The sequence below is a fragment of the Ornithorhynchus anatinus genome, chromosome 5 (assembly GCF_004115215.2).
Source record: "Ornithorhynchus anatinus isolate Pmale09 chromosome 5, mOrnAna1.pri.v4, whole genome shotgun sequence".
Lineage (NCBI taxonomy): Eukaryota > Metazoa > Chordata > Mammalia > Monotremata > Ornithorhynchidae > Ornithorhynchus > Ornithorhynchus anatinus.
This window is the reverse complement of record NC_041732.1, coordinates 80391507-80410853: the sequence shown is the minus strand read 5'-3', so window position 1 is coordinate 80410853 and position 19347 is coordinate 80391507. Positions and strand designations below refer to the sequence as shown.

The 19347-nt window shown below is 49.2% G+C and overlaps 1 protein-coding gene across 5 annotated transcripts in view; it reads right to left on the bottom strand.

Annotated features, from left to right (window-relative positions):
- Positions 1–856: 856 nt before the first annotated feature.
- The window catches only part of LOC100074041 (phosphopantothenate--cysteine ligase), a 120032-nt gene continuing 101541 nt past the window's right edge, over positions 857–19347 (bottom strand). For 3 of the 5 annotated variants that reach the window (XM_029064894.2, XM_029064884.2, XM_029064885.2), the window contains exons 19-27: positions 18962–19171; positions 17610–17758; positions 15858–16020; positions 14756–14877; positions 12119–12260; positions 7630–7766; positions 6305–6419; positions 2220–2290; positions 857–1208 (exon numbers count right to left, since the gene is read on the bottom strand). In XM_029064894.2, the coding sequence (XP_028920727.1) occupies positions 1013–1208; positions 2220–2290; positions 6305–6419; positions 7630–7766; positions 12119–12260; positions 14756–14877; positions 15858–16020; positions 17610–17758; positions 18962–19171 (1305 nt within the window). In that variant the 3' untranslated portion in view covers positions 857–1012. The remainder of the gene's footprint in view (positions 1209–2219; positions 2291–6304; positions 6420–7629; positions 7767–12118; positions 12261–14755; positions 14878–15857; positions 16021–17609; positions 17759–18961; positions 19172–19347) is intronic. The other 2 variants (XM_029064886.2, XM_029064888.1) reach the window with 2 other exon arrangements.

Genomic DNA, 19347 nt, shown 5'->3' with positions numbered 1-19347 from the left:
GTACCAGGCCCTGAACTAAGCGCTGGGGTGGGTACAAGCAAATCGGTTTGGACACAGTCCCTGTCTTAAATGGGGCTCACAGTCTCAATCCCCATTTTACAGATGAGGTAACTGAGGCACAGAGAAGTAAAGTGACTTGCCCAAGGCCACAAAGCAGACACGAGGTGGGAGTACGAGAACTGAGTTTCCAGACTCACCTTCTCCGGAAACGCGGCGCATCGCTCAAGCCTCTACCTCAATTTTCCTCACCTTCTTCCTCTGCCATTTTAGCCCTCACGTATAGCCACTCATTTACTATTCGTTTCACCGCTGACTTTTGATTTTATTTGGATGTCTGCTATTTGTGGATTTGGTCATTTTTTTGCCCAGTTGTTTCCTCCATCAGATCGTAAGATCCCCGAAGGTGGGGACCTTTTCTTCTACCAATGAGTTGCGAGTGTTGAGTTCAATGCTTTGCACCCAGTGGAAGCTCGATAAGTGATAAGACGATGATGATGATGATGATGTACAGAGACCTCACTTGATATTCTCCCCACCCCCATCCTCCCCGCACTTATGAACAGAGCTTTGAATTATTCATTATAAATCATTATTCATATTAAAGTCTGTCTCCCCCTCTAGATTGTGAGCTCGTTACGGGTAGCGTTCGCGTCTACTAACCCTGTTGTACTGTACTAAGCGCTCAGTACAGTGGTCTACACATAGTAAGCGCCCAGTAAATACGACTGATTGGTTGACTGACCATCGCCGACCGGCTCTCTTAAGAGGAAGCGTGAATACAAAGGCGACTTTTAACAGCGTTCGCTATCCAAGGCCGACAGACTGGTCGGTAAGAAGCGCTCGGGTATGTCACAAGGAAAATGCAACTCCCTTAAGGGAATTATTTAATGAACGGATCTGGCAGTTTCTAGAAATCCCGGTGGGACCCGGTGGAGTTCTGAGGCCATCTTCCTCTTGAGCCCGGGGCCGAGAGCTCCGTACGAGCTGCCGTGGGACGTGCGCGGCGAAGGAGCTATGACACTGCTTTTCCCTTCCCCCGGACGCCCGGCCGGCCTTCTGGCGAAGCCACGTTCAGGTAACCCGCCTCGGAACATTGGGATTCCGAGACGGACAGAGAAGTCTTCGAGCTTCCCGTTGCCTCTTCCGACCTGGGTTCTTCGCTCGCTTTAAGGCTCTTAAGGGGTTCTATCAAACCTGGTGCTGAAAAGCTGCAAGAGAACGGGAAAGGGGTCCTTAGACAGAGAGCGTTTTTCTCAAGAGCAGCACGGTTCAAACTTTCCTTTCGAGACTCCCTCTCGGACGATGCTCGGTCCCTGGCTTCTACCACAAGAAGTCCTCAGCGGGGGTCAGGGGACAACCGACAGACCCAGAATGGGACCCGGAACAACCACGAGAAGAGGTGTGGTCCAATGGATAAAGCTTGGGCCTGAGAGCCAGAGGGTCTGGGTTCTTATCCCGCCCCCGCCCCTTGCCTGTGGTGTGTCCTTGGGCCAGTCACATGACTTCTCTGTGCCTCAATTTCCTCAACTGCAAAATGGGAATTCAATACCTGTTCTGCCTCCTTCTTGGACTGGGAGCCCCTTGCGGGACAGGGACTGTGTCCGACCCCGTCTCTACCCGTGCTTAGAAGAGTGCTTGACACATAGTAAGCGCTTAGTAAATACCATAAGAAAATTAGAGGAACAGAGTAAGCTGACAAAAGAGCCCCACTAAGCAGAACAGACCAATCCATCAGTCATATTTATCGAGCGCTTACTGTGTGCAGAACACTGTCCTAAGCGCTTGGGAGAGTACAATATAACAGAGTTGGTAGACACGACGAGCACTCTTGTCCTTCCTTGGGAATGCAGACAGTTTGGTGGTTTGCCTAAAGGGCTCAGGCTAAGAGATCCGCCACCGACTGACGTTTCGACAAATCAGGACGGTCGGGAAGAGAAGACCTTTTTCAAAGTTTTAGCTCTGGAGAATTTGAGAGATCAGTTGGAGTTCTCTGGGGTCGTCATTTCCGGAGGAAACCAATCTCAAGACTCGTGTCCGTTGATTCCCTCTGATGCCGTGTCGGGATCCGGCATCGGTTCCGCCCCCGAAGGGCGGGAGATGGTGGAAATCCAAGAATCCTGCCTGCCGGGACCCTGACGCGGACGCCACCGTCCTCCATTTTTCCACCCTGTCAGCCTGGGTCCTGGCTGTGCAGGCGGCTTCCTCTCCACTTTACTAACCTGGAAACTGGAGGAAGAGGCAAATTCTTACTGAACAGCTGGCAGCCAGAGGACACGCTCAGAGTTATCTCCTGGGAAGACACAATGCAGTGAGATCAGCAAGATGACGAAAGCTTCGCTTGGGGCTCCGGTCCCCGTCCTCCAGCCTCAGCCATGGCTGGGAAACTCCGGCCTGGGAGAATTTCTCAGGGCGGAGGGGCGGCGGGATCCTAGGACTTGTGTGGACGTCCTCTAGGACGGAGCAAGCGGAGCAAGTCGTCGGTGGGTCCGAATTCATTGTAAGCCCATCAATGGGCAGGGATTGTCTCTATCGGTTGCCGAATTGTACGTTCCAAGCGCTTAGTACTGTGCTCTGCACATAGTAAGCGCTCAAATACTACTGAATGAATATTGAATGAATGGGTCCTCTTGTGGGGGAGAAATGTTCACAGAGCAGCGGCACCCCCCCAACCCAATACAGTTCTTTCCCTGCCGGGAGGGATAATGGTTGGCGCTGCAGATTGCCAGGGGCCTCAGGGACACTCCTGGGTCCACACTGCAGGGCAGCGGGGAAGCCCCACGTAGCCTCCTTTCTTCCATTTCCCTTAGCTCTTCTCAGCTCCTCCCGACTCCCTGCCCGTGCTCCTTCCCCTGGAGGACACGCGGCCCCACCTCCTCGGGCAGAAGGCCGGGGGCTCGGCCCACCCCGGCCCCGGCTCTCACCTCAGCCCAAACTCTACCGAGATGCACAGGGAGGGAACTGTCCGACTAAAAACAACCCAAGGGGCTTTCCCTGCCTTTTCCCCTGCTGGGGGATAAAATGAACTCTAGACTGTAAGCTCGTCCTGGGCAGGGAACGTGTGTACTGACTCTGTTAATAACAGTAATAATAGCAACGAGGGTACTTGTTAAGCACGTATTATGTGCCAAGCACTGGGGTAGACACAAGCTTAACAGGTTGGTCGCAGTCCCTGTCTCATATGGGGCTCACAGTCTTAACCCCCATTTTACAGATGAGGTAACTGAGGCCCAGAGAAGTGAAGTGACTTGCCCAAGGTCACACAGGAGACACGTGGCGGGTCGGGATTAGAACCCAGGACCTTCTGACTCGCAGGCCCGCGTTCTATCCACTAAGCCACGCTTCTTCCTGTTGCATTATACTCTCCCAAGCGGTTAGTACAATGCTCTGCACGCAGTGAGTGCTCAATAAATACCATGGATTGTTTTCCACCATCCAAAACTAAAAGAGCTGAGGCTGATCCCCCGATGGCGCTCCGTCCCTGGGAGACCTTAAGCTACTTTTTTCAGTCCCTGACTCGGGAAGATCCAGGACTGGCTACGGGGAATCGGAGTGGGATTGGAGCAGCCCTGCCAACCATTTCCTTCGAGGACTTCAGCAAGTCATTTTGCCTCTAGGAGCTTGATTGTACTCACGTGTAAGACGGGACCGATCCCGGCCCAATTCCTACCTCCCAAGAACACTGAGAATGAAAACGGCATTCTCCTCAGGGGTCCAAGCTGCTCGGAAGAAAGGGACGCTTCCCAAGGGGGCCGTATCATCGTGGATGGCAGTGGCAGGGGGTGGGGAGAGGGCTGTTCTGTCGGAGTCACATGCAGCTCGTTGGGGGCAGGGAATGTGTCTGTTTATTGTTGTACCGTACTCTCCCAAGCGCTTAGTACAGTGCCCTGCACACAGTAAGCGCTCAATAAATTTGACCGAATAAATGAACGAGGGCAGCTTTCTGCTCAGTTCTGTGCAACCCTGAACGCTCTCTCCATAGTCTCTTAACCACTCCGACTCCAGAGCTCAGGGATCAGACTCCCTTTCTCCCACAACACCCAAAATGACTTCAGGGGACGGAAAAGAATATCTGGGGAACTAAGGTTGTTTAGCTCGAGGAAGATGAGACCAAGAGTTGCCTGAGGAATATTGCTTTCAAGCCTCTGAAGGGATTTTTCTGAGGATGGCCTTGACCGCCTAGTCTCTCGGTCCACCCAAGACAGCCCAAGAAGAAGCCGACTTGAGTCCCAACAGGAGAGTTTGGTTTATCATAACTTCTGTGAGGGTCGAATGTCAGAACAGGCCCCGGGGGAGGCCTGTTCAAGAAGGTCTTTTTCCAAAGACGAGAAGACCATCTGCCCGAGACGGTTGGATCGTAACCGGTTTGGAGCGATCCCACCGTTAGAAAAATAACCCGAAAAGCCAGACTGACCCGAGTATTCTGACAACAGGTTCGAGACTAAGATAAAAGTCTACAACGCAGTGATCTGGTCACACTTTTTAACCGACTGTGAGATTTTGTGATCCTCCAAGGTTGATCCTCAGTCACCGACTGAGAAGCAAAGGAAGTAACAAATGGCCATTTTAAGGCCTTTCCCAGAGGCGCCCGGACTCTCCATCTGTAGCCGACTGGGGCCTGGAGGTAGAAGGGCATGGTGTGCACGGAACTGGGGGAGATCGGGTAGAATTGGGGGTGAAGAGGTTCGCGAAGGAGGCTGGTCTCTTCCTCTTGGAAACGGGAGCTGTCGCGCCCATTTGAGAAACCACTTCAGGCTCTGTCACCCCGAGTGGCCACGTGTCCGTGCCCACTGCCAGCTGCTTTATCTTAAATCCAGCTGTTCCCCCAGGGCTCAGTACAGTGCGCCGCATCCAGTGGGCCCCCAGTAAATATTCTTACCACTATTTCAACTCCCAAGATGGTCTGCCTACTGTTTTTATTTTCCACTAATCCCAAGCAGTGACAGACGGTGTGAAGTCGTTTTTTACCCTGGCCTGATAGCATTTCTTTCATCCTCTCTGCCTGCAGTTGCCTTGCTTGAGGTCACCTCAGTTCAGCTGGGCAAACAGCAGCGGCCAGGCCCCCGTGGCCTCCCAACCCTTACAGATGACCGGTTCGGGGGGGGGGGGGGGGGGTGTTGCAGGGAGGTGGATGTCAGTGCAGGAAATCTTCTTCATTGAGGCCGCGGCCGGGGGGGGGATCTGATCACATCCTGCCTTGTAACGCTGATAATGATAATATAATAATGATGGTATTTGTTAAGCGCCTACTGATGTGGCCAGAATGTGATGCTGAGGAAACTCCTCTAGAAGTCATATCTGACCAACCTTGGAGGATCACAAAATCTCACAGTCATTTAAAAAGTGTGACAAGATCACTGCGTCGTAGACCTTTATCTTAGTCCCGAACCTGTTGTCAGAATACTCAGGGCAATCTGGCTTTTTGGATTATTTTTTGGCTCCAAACCAGTTACGATCCAGAAGTCAGTATTGTCGTCCCCTTTCAATCAGTCAGTGAATCGGTGGTCTTTATTGAGCATTTACTACACGCGGAACACTGTACTAAGAGGTTGGGAGAGCACAACGCAATAGCTTTAGCAGACACGTTCCCGGCCCGTATCGGCCTTATAGACTACAGGAGGAGACGGATGCTAATATGAATAAATAATTTATGATATATAATTTAAAGATAGGTATGTAAGAGCTGTGCGGTTTGGGGTGGGGAGAATGCCAAATGTCCAAAGGTCACAGATCCAGGCGCATAGGCTTTGTAAACTGAATCACGGATCTCAGAGTGGAGCCCAAAACAGGCTATGCGGAGGGTAAGCCCAGGAGAGGCGGGGCCTCGGAAACGGGTAAAAGTGGCTCATCGCTCACCGAAATCATTACAAGCCAATGCCCGCAGGCTGGACAAACCCCAAAGCTAACTTCTGGGTTGTACTCTCCCACATGTTTGGTAGCACACAGTACATGCTCAATAAATACCATCGACCAACTGATCGACGGAAGACTAAATGTTGGAAGGGGAAACAGGTGTGCTTAGCTACTCAATTTACCCCATCCTAAGTCCCCAAGTAGGTTTCTGCTGAGCAGGTGCCTGAGGTGACAGTCACCCAGAGAGGAATCCAGAGCCTTTCTTCAGGGGGGAAGGCGAAGGCATTTTTCGACCAGTTGGAGTTTTGACCCCGGCGGTCACCGGACCCCCACTGGACCCTTACGGTGAGGTGGGGGAGAGGGGACGATCCCGCCGGAGGCAGGACCGTTGCGAGGAATGAAAAGACAGCGGGCTCGGTGCCGGAGAGGCGTGGAGGGTGACTGCCTTTCTTACCTCCACGCTGGAAGAATGGATGTTCCTTAAAATGCGTTCCAGGAGGCTCACCTGCTGGCTGAGCCGGAGGGTGCCTTCTTGCAGTCGCTTGTTTTCTTCATCCAGGAAAAAGACTCTAGAGGCGGGACAAACCAAGGCCACAGTTTAAGCCGTTACAGACGGTCTTTCGAGCCCTACCTCCTCCCGTTACTTGATGGCTACTCTTGCTATTTGTTTTATGGTACTTGTGAAGCAGCGTGGCTCAGTGGAAAGAGCGCGGGCTTGGGAGTCAGAGGTCACAGGTTCTAATCCCGGCTCCGTCTCTAGTCAGCTGTGTGACCTTGGGCAAGTCACTTAACTTCTCTGTGCCTCGGTTACATCATCCGTCAAATGGGGATTAAAAAAACTGTGAGCCCCAGGTGGGACAACCCGATCACCTTGCATCCCCCAGCGCTTAGAACAGTGCTTTTCACATAGTAAGCGCTTAACAAATACCACAATTTTTTTTAAGCGCTCACTATGTGTCAGGCACTGTTCTAAGCGCTGGGCTAGGTTAATCAGGTTGGACACGGTCCCTGTTCCACATGGGGCTCACAGTCTGATTATGCTACGTGACATCTGTTACCATAACGCTGGTGATCTTTGGGATCCTCCTGACGTAACTGGCCCTGTCCAGTCTCGGGGTCTTCTCCCCAAGGGCAAAGGAAGTGCCTTTCCATTATTATTAATATTACGATCATTATTATGATGATCATTCTGGTATCTGTTAAGCGCTTACGGCGCGTCAAGCATTGCTCTTCGCGCTGGGGAAGATGCAAGTTAATCAGGTTGGCCACAGTCCTTGTCCCACATGGGGCTCACATTCTAAGTAGAAGGGCGAACAGGTAGGGAATCCCCATTTTACGACTGAGGAAACTGTGGCGCAGAGAAGTGAAGTGACTTGCCCAAAGTCATACAGCAAGCAATTGGCAGAGCCACTGGCAGGACACGGACACTGAGAGTGACGGGCATCTCATCTAGGGGCTCTGCCCCTCGGCCTGGGGGCCCAGCTGAACTGACCAACCGCTCAGTACAGTGCTCTGCCTGCGGTAAGCACTCAATAAACAGAACGATCGATTACGATCGATTGACTGGAGAAGTGGGCTCTTACCTCTCCCGATCAGCCTAGGGAAAGTCACAACATTAAAACACTGTAAAAGCTAACTCAGTGTTAGGAAACACTGTATGAGCCCTGAAAGGGTCAGTGAGAAACAACTCATTTACGAAGATGAAGCCCGACGGCAAATATTACAGAAGCAGGTAATTCGGACATCTTTCTTCTATTAAGAGATGAAAATTACCCTCACCTGTTTTGGATAGAAGTTATTATCAATTTGCTGTCTTTTGCGACTTCTTCCTGAACACTGAGCTCGTCTAAGAGTTTCCAGTTTTCCCGAAGTAGGGTCTCATTCTTGGCGATGATTTGGGAGTGAAATTCCTCTCCCTGGGGATGAGAAAGCTCTTTGGTTAGCCAATATTTCACCCCCTAAAAGTCCCGAGGAACGCCTGCAAGCCACGGTGCCGTATCTTGAGATCCCGCTTGGGCCATTTCTCAACGGGTTCTGCAGCCCCGGGTCTTTGAAGGCAATGGGGGAAAAACATCAGAATCCGTGAACCCAGACAAGAGTAGCAAGATTTTCCATTCCAGGAAGCTCACGGGATTTCTGGGAGTGAGACAGTTGCACGACCCATAACAAAAGACCCTTCCCAAAAGCTCGCTATGTCTGAAAGTTCTCATCTTTCCTTACTTTTTCATGCCAGTCAACAACGTCACCCTCACCATCCCAAGTCACACTCATCCCACAACTGCTCTCAGTACTTCGGTCTGTCTGACTGCCCTTAGCACATCTGCATATTCTCAACATATTAATTTATTCCGATTCCCTCGATCGATCGGTCAGTCAGCGGTATTTATTGTACCTTGCCGTGGGGAGACTACAACAGAGTTAGTGGACACGTTCCCTGCCTACAACGAACTTGCCATCTAGAGGCCGGAGGCAGGCCTTAATAATAATGTTGGGATTTGTTAAGCGCTTACTATGTGCGGAGCACTGTTCTAAGCGCTGGGGTAGATATAAGGTAATCAGGTTGTCCCACATGAGGCACACACAGTCTTACTCCCCGTTTTACAGATGAGGGAACTGAGGCACCGAGAAATTAAGTGACTTGGCCACAGTCACACGGCTGATAAACGGCGGAGCCGGGATTCAAACCCATGACCTCTGACTCCCAAGCCCGTGCTCTTTACACTGAGCCACGCTGCTTCTCTTAATAGGAATAGAAGAAGAGAAGCAGTGTTGCCTAGTGGATAGAGCACGGGCCTGGGAGTCAGAAGGACCTGGGTTCTAGTCCCACGTCTGATGTGTGACCTTAGGCGAGTCGCTTAACTTTGCTGTGCCTCAGTTACCTCACCTGTAAAGCGGGGATAAGGGTGTAAGCCTCACGTGGGACGGGGACTGCGTCTGAACTGATTAACTTGTATCTACCCCAGCACTCAGAACAGTGCCGGGCATATGATAAGCCCTTAATAAGTACCATAATATAAAATAATATTTAGTACAGTGCCTGGCACAGAATAGAAATTAGCAAATGCCAGGAAAAATAAATGAATAAGTAAATAAATTACAGACTTGTACATATGTGCTGTGAGACTGAATATCAGGTGCTTCAGAGGTTCAGATTCAAGTAAATAAATGGCATAGAAGGGAAAGGGCGTCGGGAAAAAAGAGGGCTTAATCGGAGAAGTTCTCTAGTAGGAGATGCAAACGTAATGGCTTTGAAGGTAGGGACAGTGCTGGTCTTGGGGGTGGACGGAGGGAGAGGAAGCAGCGTGGCTCAGTGGAAAAAGCCTGGGTTTCAGAGTCAGAGGTCATGGGTTCGACTCCCGGCTCGGCCACTTGTCAGCTGTGTGACGTTGGGCAAGTCACTTAACTTCTCGGTGCCTCAGTTACCTCATCTGTAAAATGGGGATGAAGACTGTGAGCCCCACGTGGGACAACCTGATCCCCCTGTGTCTACCCCAGCGCTTAGAACAGTGCTCGGCACATAGTAAGCGCTTAACAAATACCAACATTATTATTATGTTCCAGGACAGAGGGAGGATAATAACTGCGGTGTCTGTTAGGCGCTTAGTACGTGCCAAGCGCTGTAACAGGTGCTGGGGTGGATTCAAGCACATAGGGTTGACACACCACCTGGTCTCACATGGGGTCACAGACTCAATCCCTATCTTCCAGATGAGGTCACTGAGACACAGAGAAGTGACGTGACTGGCCCAAGGTCACCACGCAGACAGGTGGCAGAGCCGGGATTAGAATTCAGGTCCTCCTGACTCCCAGACCCGTGCTCTATCACACAGCAAATTTTAGAGATGAGGACACGGGCACAGAGAGGTGAAGTGACCCGGTGTAGGTCACGGCAGGCCAGTGAGAGAGCCTGGGGTTAGGACCCAGGTCTCCTGACTCCCAGGCCCATGCTCTTTTCACTAGGCCATGCTGCTTCTCTATATTGCGGGGAAAAACTGCATTACAGAAATCATTGATTCACTGAAAATTAAGGCGAGTCGCTTAACGTCTCTGTGCCTCAGTTACCTCATCTCTATAATGGGGATTAGGGTCGGGAGCCCTAGGAGAGAGAAGGAGTGTGTCTAACCTGATTAGCTTGTATCTTCCCCAGTGCTTAGTACAGTCCCTGCATATGTGATATTATTATGATAAAGGAATTAGGAAAGCAGCATGGCTCAGTGGAAAGAACCTGGGCTTGGGAGTCAGAGGTCATGGGTTCGACTCCCGGCTCTGCCACTTGTCAGCTGTGTGACTGCGGGCGAGTCACTTCACTTCTCGCTGCCTCAGGTACCTCATCTGTAAAATGGGGATTAACTGTGAGCGTCACGTGGGCCAACCTGAAACCTGATTACCCTGTATCTACCCCAGCGCTTAGAACAGTGCTCTGCACATAGCAAGCGCTTAACAAATACCAACATTATTATTATTATTATCCACTAGGCCACGCTGCTTCTAAAATGAGCTCCCCTGGGGGATGCGGGGAAGGGGTTAGCGGCAAGACAGAGGAGATCGAGGCACCGGCAGCAAGCTGGCACTAGAGGAGCCAAGAATGCAGGCCGGCGAGCGGCAGGAGATCACCGAGGCAGAGCAGGAGGGGGCCGAGCTGACGGTGTGCTTTAAAGCCGACGGTGAGGCATTTCGGTTTGAGGCAGAGGTGGATGGGCAACAGCTGGGGGTTCTTGAGGACTGGGGAGACGGGGAATGAACATGTCCGGAGAAAGATGACCCGGGCGGCAGAGTGAAGGATGGGGTGGGAAGAGATAGGAAGCGGGGAAGTCGACGAGTAGGCAGGTGCAGTAGTGGAGGTGGAATAGAAGCGCTTACTTAAATCGGCGCTGTCCGTTTCAAACCTCCCATACTTCTGCTCTCGACAGCTGTTGCGCTGCTTCTTTTTCCACCTCCGACTGTTTTCTGAAAGGTTTGAGTCTGTCGGCGTCCGTCCCTCCAAGAGACCGTAAGTTCCCTCAGGACAGGGACTGTGCCTCTTACTCAGGTGCACTCCCCCAGGTGCTCAGTAAAGAACTCTACGCACGGCCGTAGGTCCTCAATAAATACCACCGACTGACGCCGCAATGGCAAAAAACCACGGATTTTCACAAAACCCATCCATTCCCGAGATTTGAGCCATTCAGCTATTTGAGTGAAAGAACATTCAGCCCTTCGGCGGACCGACTGACTGCTTGAACAACAATAATGATAATAATAATGGTATTTGTTAAGCGCTTACTAGGTGCCAAGCACCGTTCTAAGCGCCGGGGTAGATACAAGGTAATCGGGTTGTCCCACGCGGGGCTCGCAGTCTTAATTTCACAATTGAGGGAATTGAGGCACAGAGAGGTTAAGCGGCTTGCCCGAGGACAGACAGCCGAGACGTGGTGGAGCCGGGATTAGAACCCAGGTCCTCCGCCTCCCAAGTCCACGCTCTTTCCACAAAGCCACGCTGCTTGGATCTCTGCATCTGCCCAACTGGATGGCTCTTGGAAAAATGCGTAAGGTCAGAAGGATTCCCGGCTTTGTTTTCAATCTAACGAGAGGGAGAGCGGCCATTTGAATCCCTTGCCCCCCTTGAGCGCTAGTTTCCTTGTGCACGCTTTTCAGCGGGCTTGGAAATCCACAATCCACACGTGTCAGAGAGCTCAAGCAGGAGAGATTTAGGTCCGAATGAAGAATTTCTGAACAGTTACACAGGGCAAGCACAGGAAAATACTTTTCTTGGGACTGTTTCAGAAGCAAGAGAGATTCACATCTGCCTGGGAGGGGTTTTGAGGTGGCTTAGAAAAATGTCCACTATAAATCACCGACACTTTCTGTGGGGATTGAAAATATTCGGGGGGGGGGGGCGGTTTGGGAGAAGGAACACGCGAGGAGGAGAGGGGAGGAGGATTTGGAATTAAAATGCCGCATCTGATCAGACTACCCCTTCAGCGCGGCTCAGCGGAAAGAGCACGGGCTTGGGAGTCATAGGTCATGGGTTCTAATCTTGGCTCCGCCGCTTGCCAGCTGTGTGACTTTGGGCAAGTCACTTCACTTCTCCGTGCCTCAGTGACCTCATCTGGAAAATGGGGATTAAAACTGTGAGCCCCACGTGGGACAACCCGATCACCTTGTATCCCCCCAGCGCATAGAACAGTGCTTTGCACATAGTAAGCACTTTAACAAAAACCACCATCATCATTATCCCTTGTTATTTCTAAAGTCGCACTTATTCCCTGTGGGCAGTCTGGCTTCTCACCTTTTCCAGCTGTTTCCGCATTATCTCAATTTCGTGTTCAAGCTGTTTGATCGTATCGTCCCTTTGCCGCACTTCGTGGACAAAACTCTCCTTGGCTCTGCGCACCTTGGCTTTTAGGTGGAGTTGCTTTTCGTTATATTTTCTGTGACAGTAGAACCGCCCCCCCGGCCACACACAGACACACACAATACAACACAACCGTTTCAGTCTAGTCAAATGATACCGGGGGCGGGGGGCGGGGAGGGAATCAAGGAAAAACTCTGGAAAAGTCTGGCTCGGGCTCTGCCTAGGAAAAGCTTAGCAGGAGGCGGGACTCCCAGGAGGGTCAGACCCGAGCCGAAAGTGACCATGGGTCGGCTTTTAATTGTGAAGATCACAATCAATCGATTATTGGCATTTATTGAGGGCTTACTATGTGCAGAGCACTCCACTAAGCTCTTGGGGAAGGACAATACAAGGCACATCTCCTCCAAAAGACCTTCCCTGCAGCGTGGCCTAGTGGAAAGAGCCCAGGCTTGGGAGTCAGAGGTCCAGCTCCGCCACTTGTCTGCTGTGTGACCCTGGGCAAGTCACTTCACTTCTCTGGGCCTCAGTTACCTCATCTGTCAAATGGACATTGAGACTGTGAGCCCCAAGTGCGACAACCTGGTCACCTTGTATCCTCCCCAGCGCTTAGAACGGTGCTTTGCACATAGTAAGCGCTTAACAAATGCTATCATTATTATTATTATTCTCTGGGCCTCAATTACCTCCTCTGCAAAATGGCAATTAAGAGCGTGGGCCTCATGGGGGACGGGGACTGTGTCCATCTGATTATCTTGTATCTGCCCCAGAACTCAGAACAGTGCTTGGCACATAGTAAGCGCTTAACAAATACTAAGCCCCCCCCCTTTCCTTTTCTCCCACTGCCTTCTACATCGCCCTTTCTCCCTTTGTTCTTCCCCTGCTCCCAGCACCACAACAGCACTTACGTACATATCTGTCATTTATTATTTATATTAATGTCTGTCTCCTCCCCGCCAGACTGTGAGCTCGTTGTGAGCAGGGAATGTGTCTGTTTATTGTTGCTTTGTACTCTCCCAACCTCTTAGTCCGGTGCTCTGCACACCGTAAGGGCTCAATGAATAAATAAATGAATGACGGAGTTGGTAGACGCGATCTCCGCTTACTAGGAGCACTTCCCTTCTGCTCACTTCCCTTTCCTCGTTATCTACAGTGACCCAAGGCCTTCCTTCCTTGGTGGGCTCTGAATCGCGAGGAGTAGGAAGTCTGCTCCTTACTTTCCAATTGCTTAGTACAGTGCTCTGCACAGTAAGCGCTCAATAAATACAGTTGAATGAATGAATGCTCCTCTTGCCCTGCTACCCGTCTCTTCTTTTTATTGTTTTCATGTTCTGTTAAACCGCTCCTTTGGTATCTGTCATCTGTCCCCTCTCCCACTTTCGATTTTTAGATTGTGAGCCCCCGAGGGATAGGAACCGGGTCTATTTCCCACCTGTGTATTGTTTCCCAGTGTTTAGTAAAGTGCTCCACACACAGTGTTTAATAAATACTATGACTACTTCTACCTGAATGCCACATACCCAGAAAAGTTAAAAGGGAAAATATATATGGGATTTTCCTCAAATGACTAATTCCCACCTGTGTATTGTTTCCCAGTGTTTAGTAAAGTGCTCCACACACAGTGTTTAATAAATACTGTGACTACTTCTACCTGAATGCCACATACCCAGAAAAGTTAAAAGGGAAAATATATATGGGATTTTCCTCAAATGTGTATCTGTGTGTGTGTATTATAGGACATATAGGGAATTTTCCTCAAATATTTCATTTGTGTGCGTGTGTGTTATAGGACATATAGAGGATTTTCCTCAAGTGTTTGTGTGTGTGTACGTACCCAAATTCTGACCTGCCCTTTGGCCTAGTGGCAAAAGCACGGGCTCGGGAGTCAGAGGATCTGGGTTCTAATCCCGGCTCTGTCGCTTATCTGGGCAAGTCACAACGTCTCTGTGCCTCAGTTCCCTCATCTGTAAAATGGGGATTAAAGCTGTGAGCCCACGTGGGACAACCTGATTACCTTGGATCTACCCCCGCACTTAGAAGCCCATAGTAAGCGCTTAACAAGTACCATAATTATTGTTATTACTCAAAATGTCATAGGGCAGGTCAGCACTTGGTAACACACTAACGTATAGAGGGAATGATAATGAAAAATCCCTGAGACGACGACTTGGGTCATGAACATCAAGGCATACCAGGGAAATGTGTTTCTTTTCTGTTGACTTTTTCTTAAAAGAAGATATCTTCTCCGGCTTGGGGTAAGGGAATACAGGGAATATGGAAGGGAGGACAACAGTTTGAAACGGGTTCCCTTTCTGTGTCTCAATACATATATACAATTCTAAAAATAGCCCAGAAAAGACTGCCTCGTGGGAGGAGGTGGAAGACAAAGGAGTCAGGCGGGGCCAGGCAATTCTGACAGCTCATTCAAGTGAGGAAATACACGGGTCCGAATTCACTGCTTTTGGTGGGGGGAAGGGAGAAGATGGGATGGAGAGAGGGGAGACGCGTAAAAGGCAGGCCACAGAACACTCCCCAGGGTGACCCCGAGGGGATTCTGGCTGCCCTTCCAAATACCTCACATGGGCATCAAATTGATTCAAGAATTCACTATATTTTTCGTGCTGGGTTTCCTTCTCTTGTTGTAACGCGGACAGCTGTTCCGACAGTTTCTGGCGGTTCTTTTGACAATGAAGATGCTGAAAAACAAGGATTTTACAACCTCAGACGATCAGGAAAACTGACACCCTAATCTGTTAGAACATAAAGAACAGACTCTTTGCCATTCCCGGGCTAGATCTTTGGTTCTGCTAGACCAGTACTCTCTCTCTCTGACGATGGGCAAGGGATGCCAGGAGAAACGCTGTGATGGTAACTCTCCTGGCCATCCACCCAGTGATTAGAGAGGTACCGCCTAACATCCCTAATCTTTTTCTCTTTGTCACGAACTTTCTGTCTATAAATTCATTATGTACCTCTCATCTACGAATTTATCTAACCCCCACCTGGAATCTAACGATATTTTGGTCTAACCTCATTTCAGACGTTTACCCCTGTTGATGAAGAAGCATTTTTTTTTGTTGGTTTTGAATTTACCGCCTTCGACCTCGGTCGGTACCCCGTGGCCTTGTTATCGTGGGATACGTCGACCAACTATTCCGTGTTCAACCAACCCACCCCCACTCCCTGATTTTGGAGCCTTCGATCTTGGATCCTCTTAGTCTCGGTTTTCCCAGATGGAGGAATCTTAATCTTTTAGTCTATCCTCAGAGGCTCGCCATTCCCCTGACCCGTCTGGTTACCATTCTCTGTAATCAACCAAACAATCAGTGGTATTTATCGAGCACTTACTATGTAGAGAGCACTGTATTAAGCGCTTGGGAGAGTAAAGTATGACAAAATGAGCAGGCATGTTCCCTGACCATAACGATCTGACCTTCTCTGTGCTTCAGTTACCTCATCTGCAAAATGGGGGTTAAGATTGTGAGCCCGATGTGGGACAGGGACTGTGTCCAATCTGATTAGCTTGTATCCACCCCAGATCGTAGAACAATGCCTGGCACCTGGGAAATGCTTAACGAATACCTTTAAAAAAAACCAAAAAACCAAAAAAAACCAAACCCAAACCAGGTTCAGTCCTAAAAGAATGACAAAAACAAGAATGATTTTGTACTCTTACTTCATCAGATATTTTCTTTTCATCTTCTAACTCTTGAAGTAGGGCCTGATGTTCTTTGATTTTTAACTGCTGCTGAACCACAGTCTGTTCCAAGAGAGTCTCTCTGTCACGTAAGAATTGTATTTGCTGCTGGAGTGTCTGTATAGTCTGATCAAGGAATTTCCTAAGAGCAGATTAAAGCAAAAAAATGATTCTGAATCTATCACTCTTCAGAACTCTGTTGGATTGTGCTCTCCCAAGCGCTTAATACAGTGCTCACATAGTACGTGCTCAATAAATACTATTGATGGATTGAAAACACCCACCATTCCCTTCCACACTGAAATCTTGGTGAAGCTACAGAGATTTCCTCTCAGGCCTCCATCTCCGACTCACCTCTGAGTCCTTTTTCTCTCCTTCCCATCTCTCAGGCACTTGGAACAATTCTCTTGGCCACTTCACTTGCTCCGAACCCACACTCAGTATCACTGTAGCTCTTCCCATCTCTATCTTTCCTGTTTCTCTACAACCCCAGCTAATTTCCTACTAAAACTAGCCCAATCTTCTGCCTGGCTCCTTCTCCTTCTGGTAGAGGGACCTGGTCCAAGCGGCTAGATGCAACCAGGGAGGGAGACACACACAAGTCTGGCTATGCACTAAAATCCCCATCTGCCCCACCATCAAATGGGTATGTAGCCACTCTCTTCTCCACACTGCTACACTTGAGGTAGGGAGGGAGAGTATAAAAGAAGCAGAGTGCACCCTAACTGCCGGGGCAACAGAAGGCCATGCTGGGAGTCAGAGGACCTGGGTTCGAATGTCTCTTCTGCCTACTGTGTTACCTTGGGCAAGACGCTTCACTTCTCTGTGTCTCAGTTCCCTCATCTCCAAATTCAATCAGTCAATCAATTAATGGGATTTACTGAGCCCTTACTATGTGCAGAACACTGTAGTAAGCTCTTGGAAGAGTACGATGCCACAAAATTAACGGGCACGTTCCCTGCCCGTGATGAGCTTACAGTCTAGAGAGTTCAAAACCTGTTCAACAAGATCCCCCTTCTAGACTGTGAGCCCGTTGTTGGGTAGGGATTGCCCCTATCTGTTGCCGATTGTACTTTCTAAGCGCTTAGTACAGTGCTCTGCACACAGTAAGTACTCAATACACACAACTGAATGAATAAATGAAGGATTTGATACCTGTTCTTCCTCCTTCTAAGATTTTGAGCTCTTTGTGGGACCTGATTATTTTATATCCACTTCAGCATCTAGTAAAGTGCTTGGCACGTAATAAGCACTTAACAAATACACTATTATATTATAGTAGTAATGATTGTACTTGTTAAGCACTTACTATATGCCAAGCACTTTTCTAAGATCTGGGGTAGATACAAGTTAATCAGGTTGGACACAGTCCTTGTCCCATACGGAGCTCACACTCTTCATCCCCATTTTAGAGGTAAGGGAGGTGCAGAGAAGCGAAGTGACCGGCCCAAGGTCAAAGAGCAGATAGGCGGAAGAGCCGGGATTAGAACTCAGGTCCTGCGGACTCCCAGGCCCGTGCTCTAGCCACTGGGCCACGAGGAGGAATAGTAAGAGTAGTAATAAGGCACAGGAGCCAAGAAGGAGGAGAGGCAAATAAGATACCCATCCATGTCAGTTCCTGCTCCCTCCAAAGTCAATCCATTTCCCGCTTGCCCCATTCCATGGGTTGGAAGTCTCAGTTACTTTCAGTTACTTCCTTGCCCCTGGAACGTGAAAACAGCTCCTCGTTACCTTTGTTGTTGTTCTTCCTGATAGTGCTGCTTTAATTTTTCTTCGTTTTCTCTGGCCTCTTTCATTTTTCCCATTAGTTGATTTTTTTCCACTTCGACCCGGCTGAACTTCTGAAGGGAATCTTTCAGGTTCTGCTGGAGCTCCAAACGCTTGAGTGAAAGAAATCATGGCGAATGAACTGGTAAAGAACGGTTTTAAAACCAGGCAGATCCTGGAGAAGTAATTATAATGCTACAATGATGCATTTTTGACTTAACATCAAGAGTAGTTTGATTTTATTTATATTGGGCCTAAAATATTTTATTAAAGTTTTATTTCAAAGGTATAAGTATGCCCTCAGTTGACACCTCCCCAAGTTAGCAGCTAGTTGCAAATATCAGGTACCATCACAACCAAGAAGCAGCGTGGCTCAGTGGAAAGAGCACGGGCTTTGGAGTCGGAGGTCATGAGTTCAAATCCCAGCTCTGCCACTTGTCAGCTGTGTGACTGTGGGCAAGTCACTTAACTTCTCTGTGCCTCAGTTACCTCATCTGTAAAATGGGGATTAAGACTGTGAGCCCCACGTGGGACATCCTGATTCCCCTGTGTCTACCCCAGCGCTTAGAACAGTGCTCGGCACATAGTAAGCGCTTAACAAATACCAACATTATTATTACTAGACGATCTCTTTTTTTCTCAGGGCACTGGGGCCCATGGGGCAAGCCTACCTTCGGCCCATTTAAAATAGCGGAGCCTTTTTTTTAAATAGCATTTGTTAAGCGCTTACTACGTGCCAGGCACTGTAGAGAAGCAGCATGGCTCAGTGGAAAGAACCCGGGCTTGGGAGTCAGAGGTCATGGGTTCAAATCCCAGCTCTGCCGCTTGGCAGCTATGTAACTGGGCAAGTCACTTCACTTCTCTGTGCCTCAGTTCCCTCATCTGTAAAATGGGGATTAAGACTGTGAGCCTCACGTGGGACAAGCTGATTACCCTGTATCTACCCCAGTGCTTAGAACAGCGGAGAAGCAGCGTGGCTCAGTGGAAAGAGCATGGGCTTTGGAGTCAGGGCTCATGAGTTCGAATCCCAGCTCTGCCACTTGCCGGCTGTGTGACTGTGGGCAAGTCACTTAACTTCTCTGTGCCTCAGTTCCCTCATCTGTAAAATGGGGATTAAGACTGTGAGCCCCACGTGGGACAACCTGATTCCCCTATGTCTATCCCAGCGCTTAGAACAGTGCTCGGCACATAGTAAGCGCTTAACAAATACCAACATTATTATTATTATTATTAACAGCTCTGCACATAGTAAGCGCTTAACAAATACCAACATTATTATTATTATTATTACTGAGAGCATCTAGAGGCGTCTTTACCATCTTTTCTGCATCGGCAAATCTGGCTTTTTCTTGAGAAAGTTGCTCTTCCAGGTCGTTCTGAGATTGAGTTTTCTCGGTTTGCTTCCGAACCTCAAGTTCGAGCTCTTTGATATTTTGCTGACAGTGCTCCCACTTGCCTGTGAGGGAAGAATACATCTTTGTACTTTCTGATAACTTCAGCTGGACCTGCTTCAATTCGGCTTTGACCTAAAGTTATGCAAAAGAAAACAATTTATATATAAATTGATTACGAAAGTCTCATGCCCTGCCCACTCGAGAGAACTTTAACCCTCCTACTGTGATGGGGTAAAACCAGTTGTCCAAAACATACACCTCTGTATCTTAAGCACTTAGACGTGTATCCTTACAAGATTATTCATTCA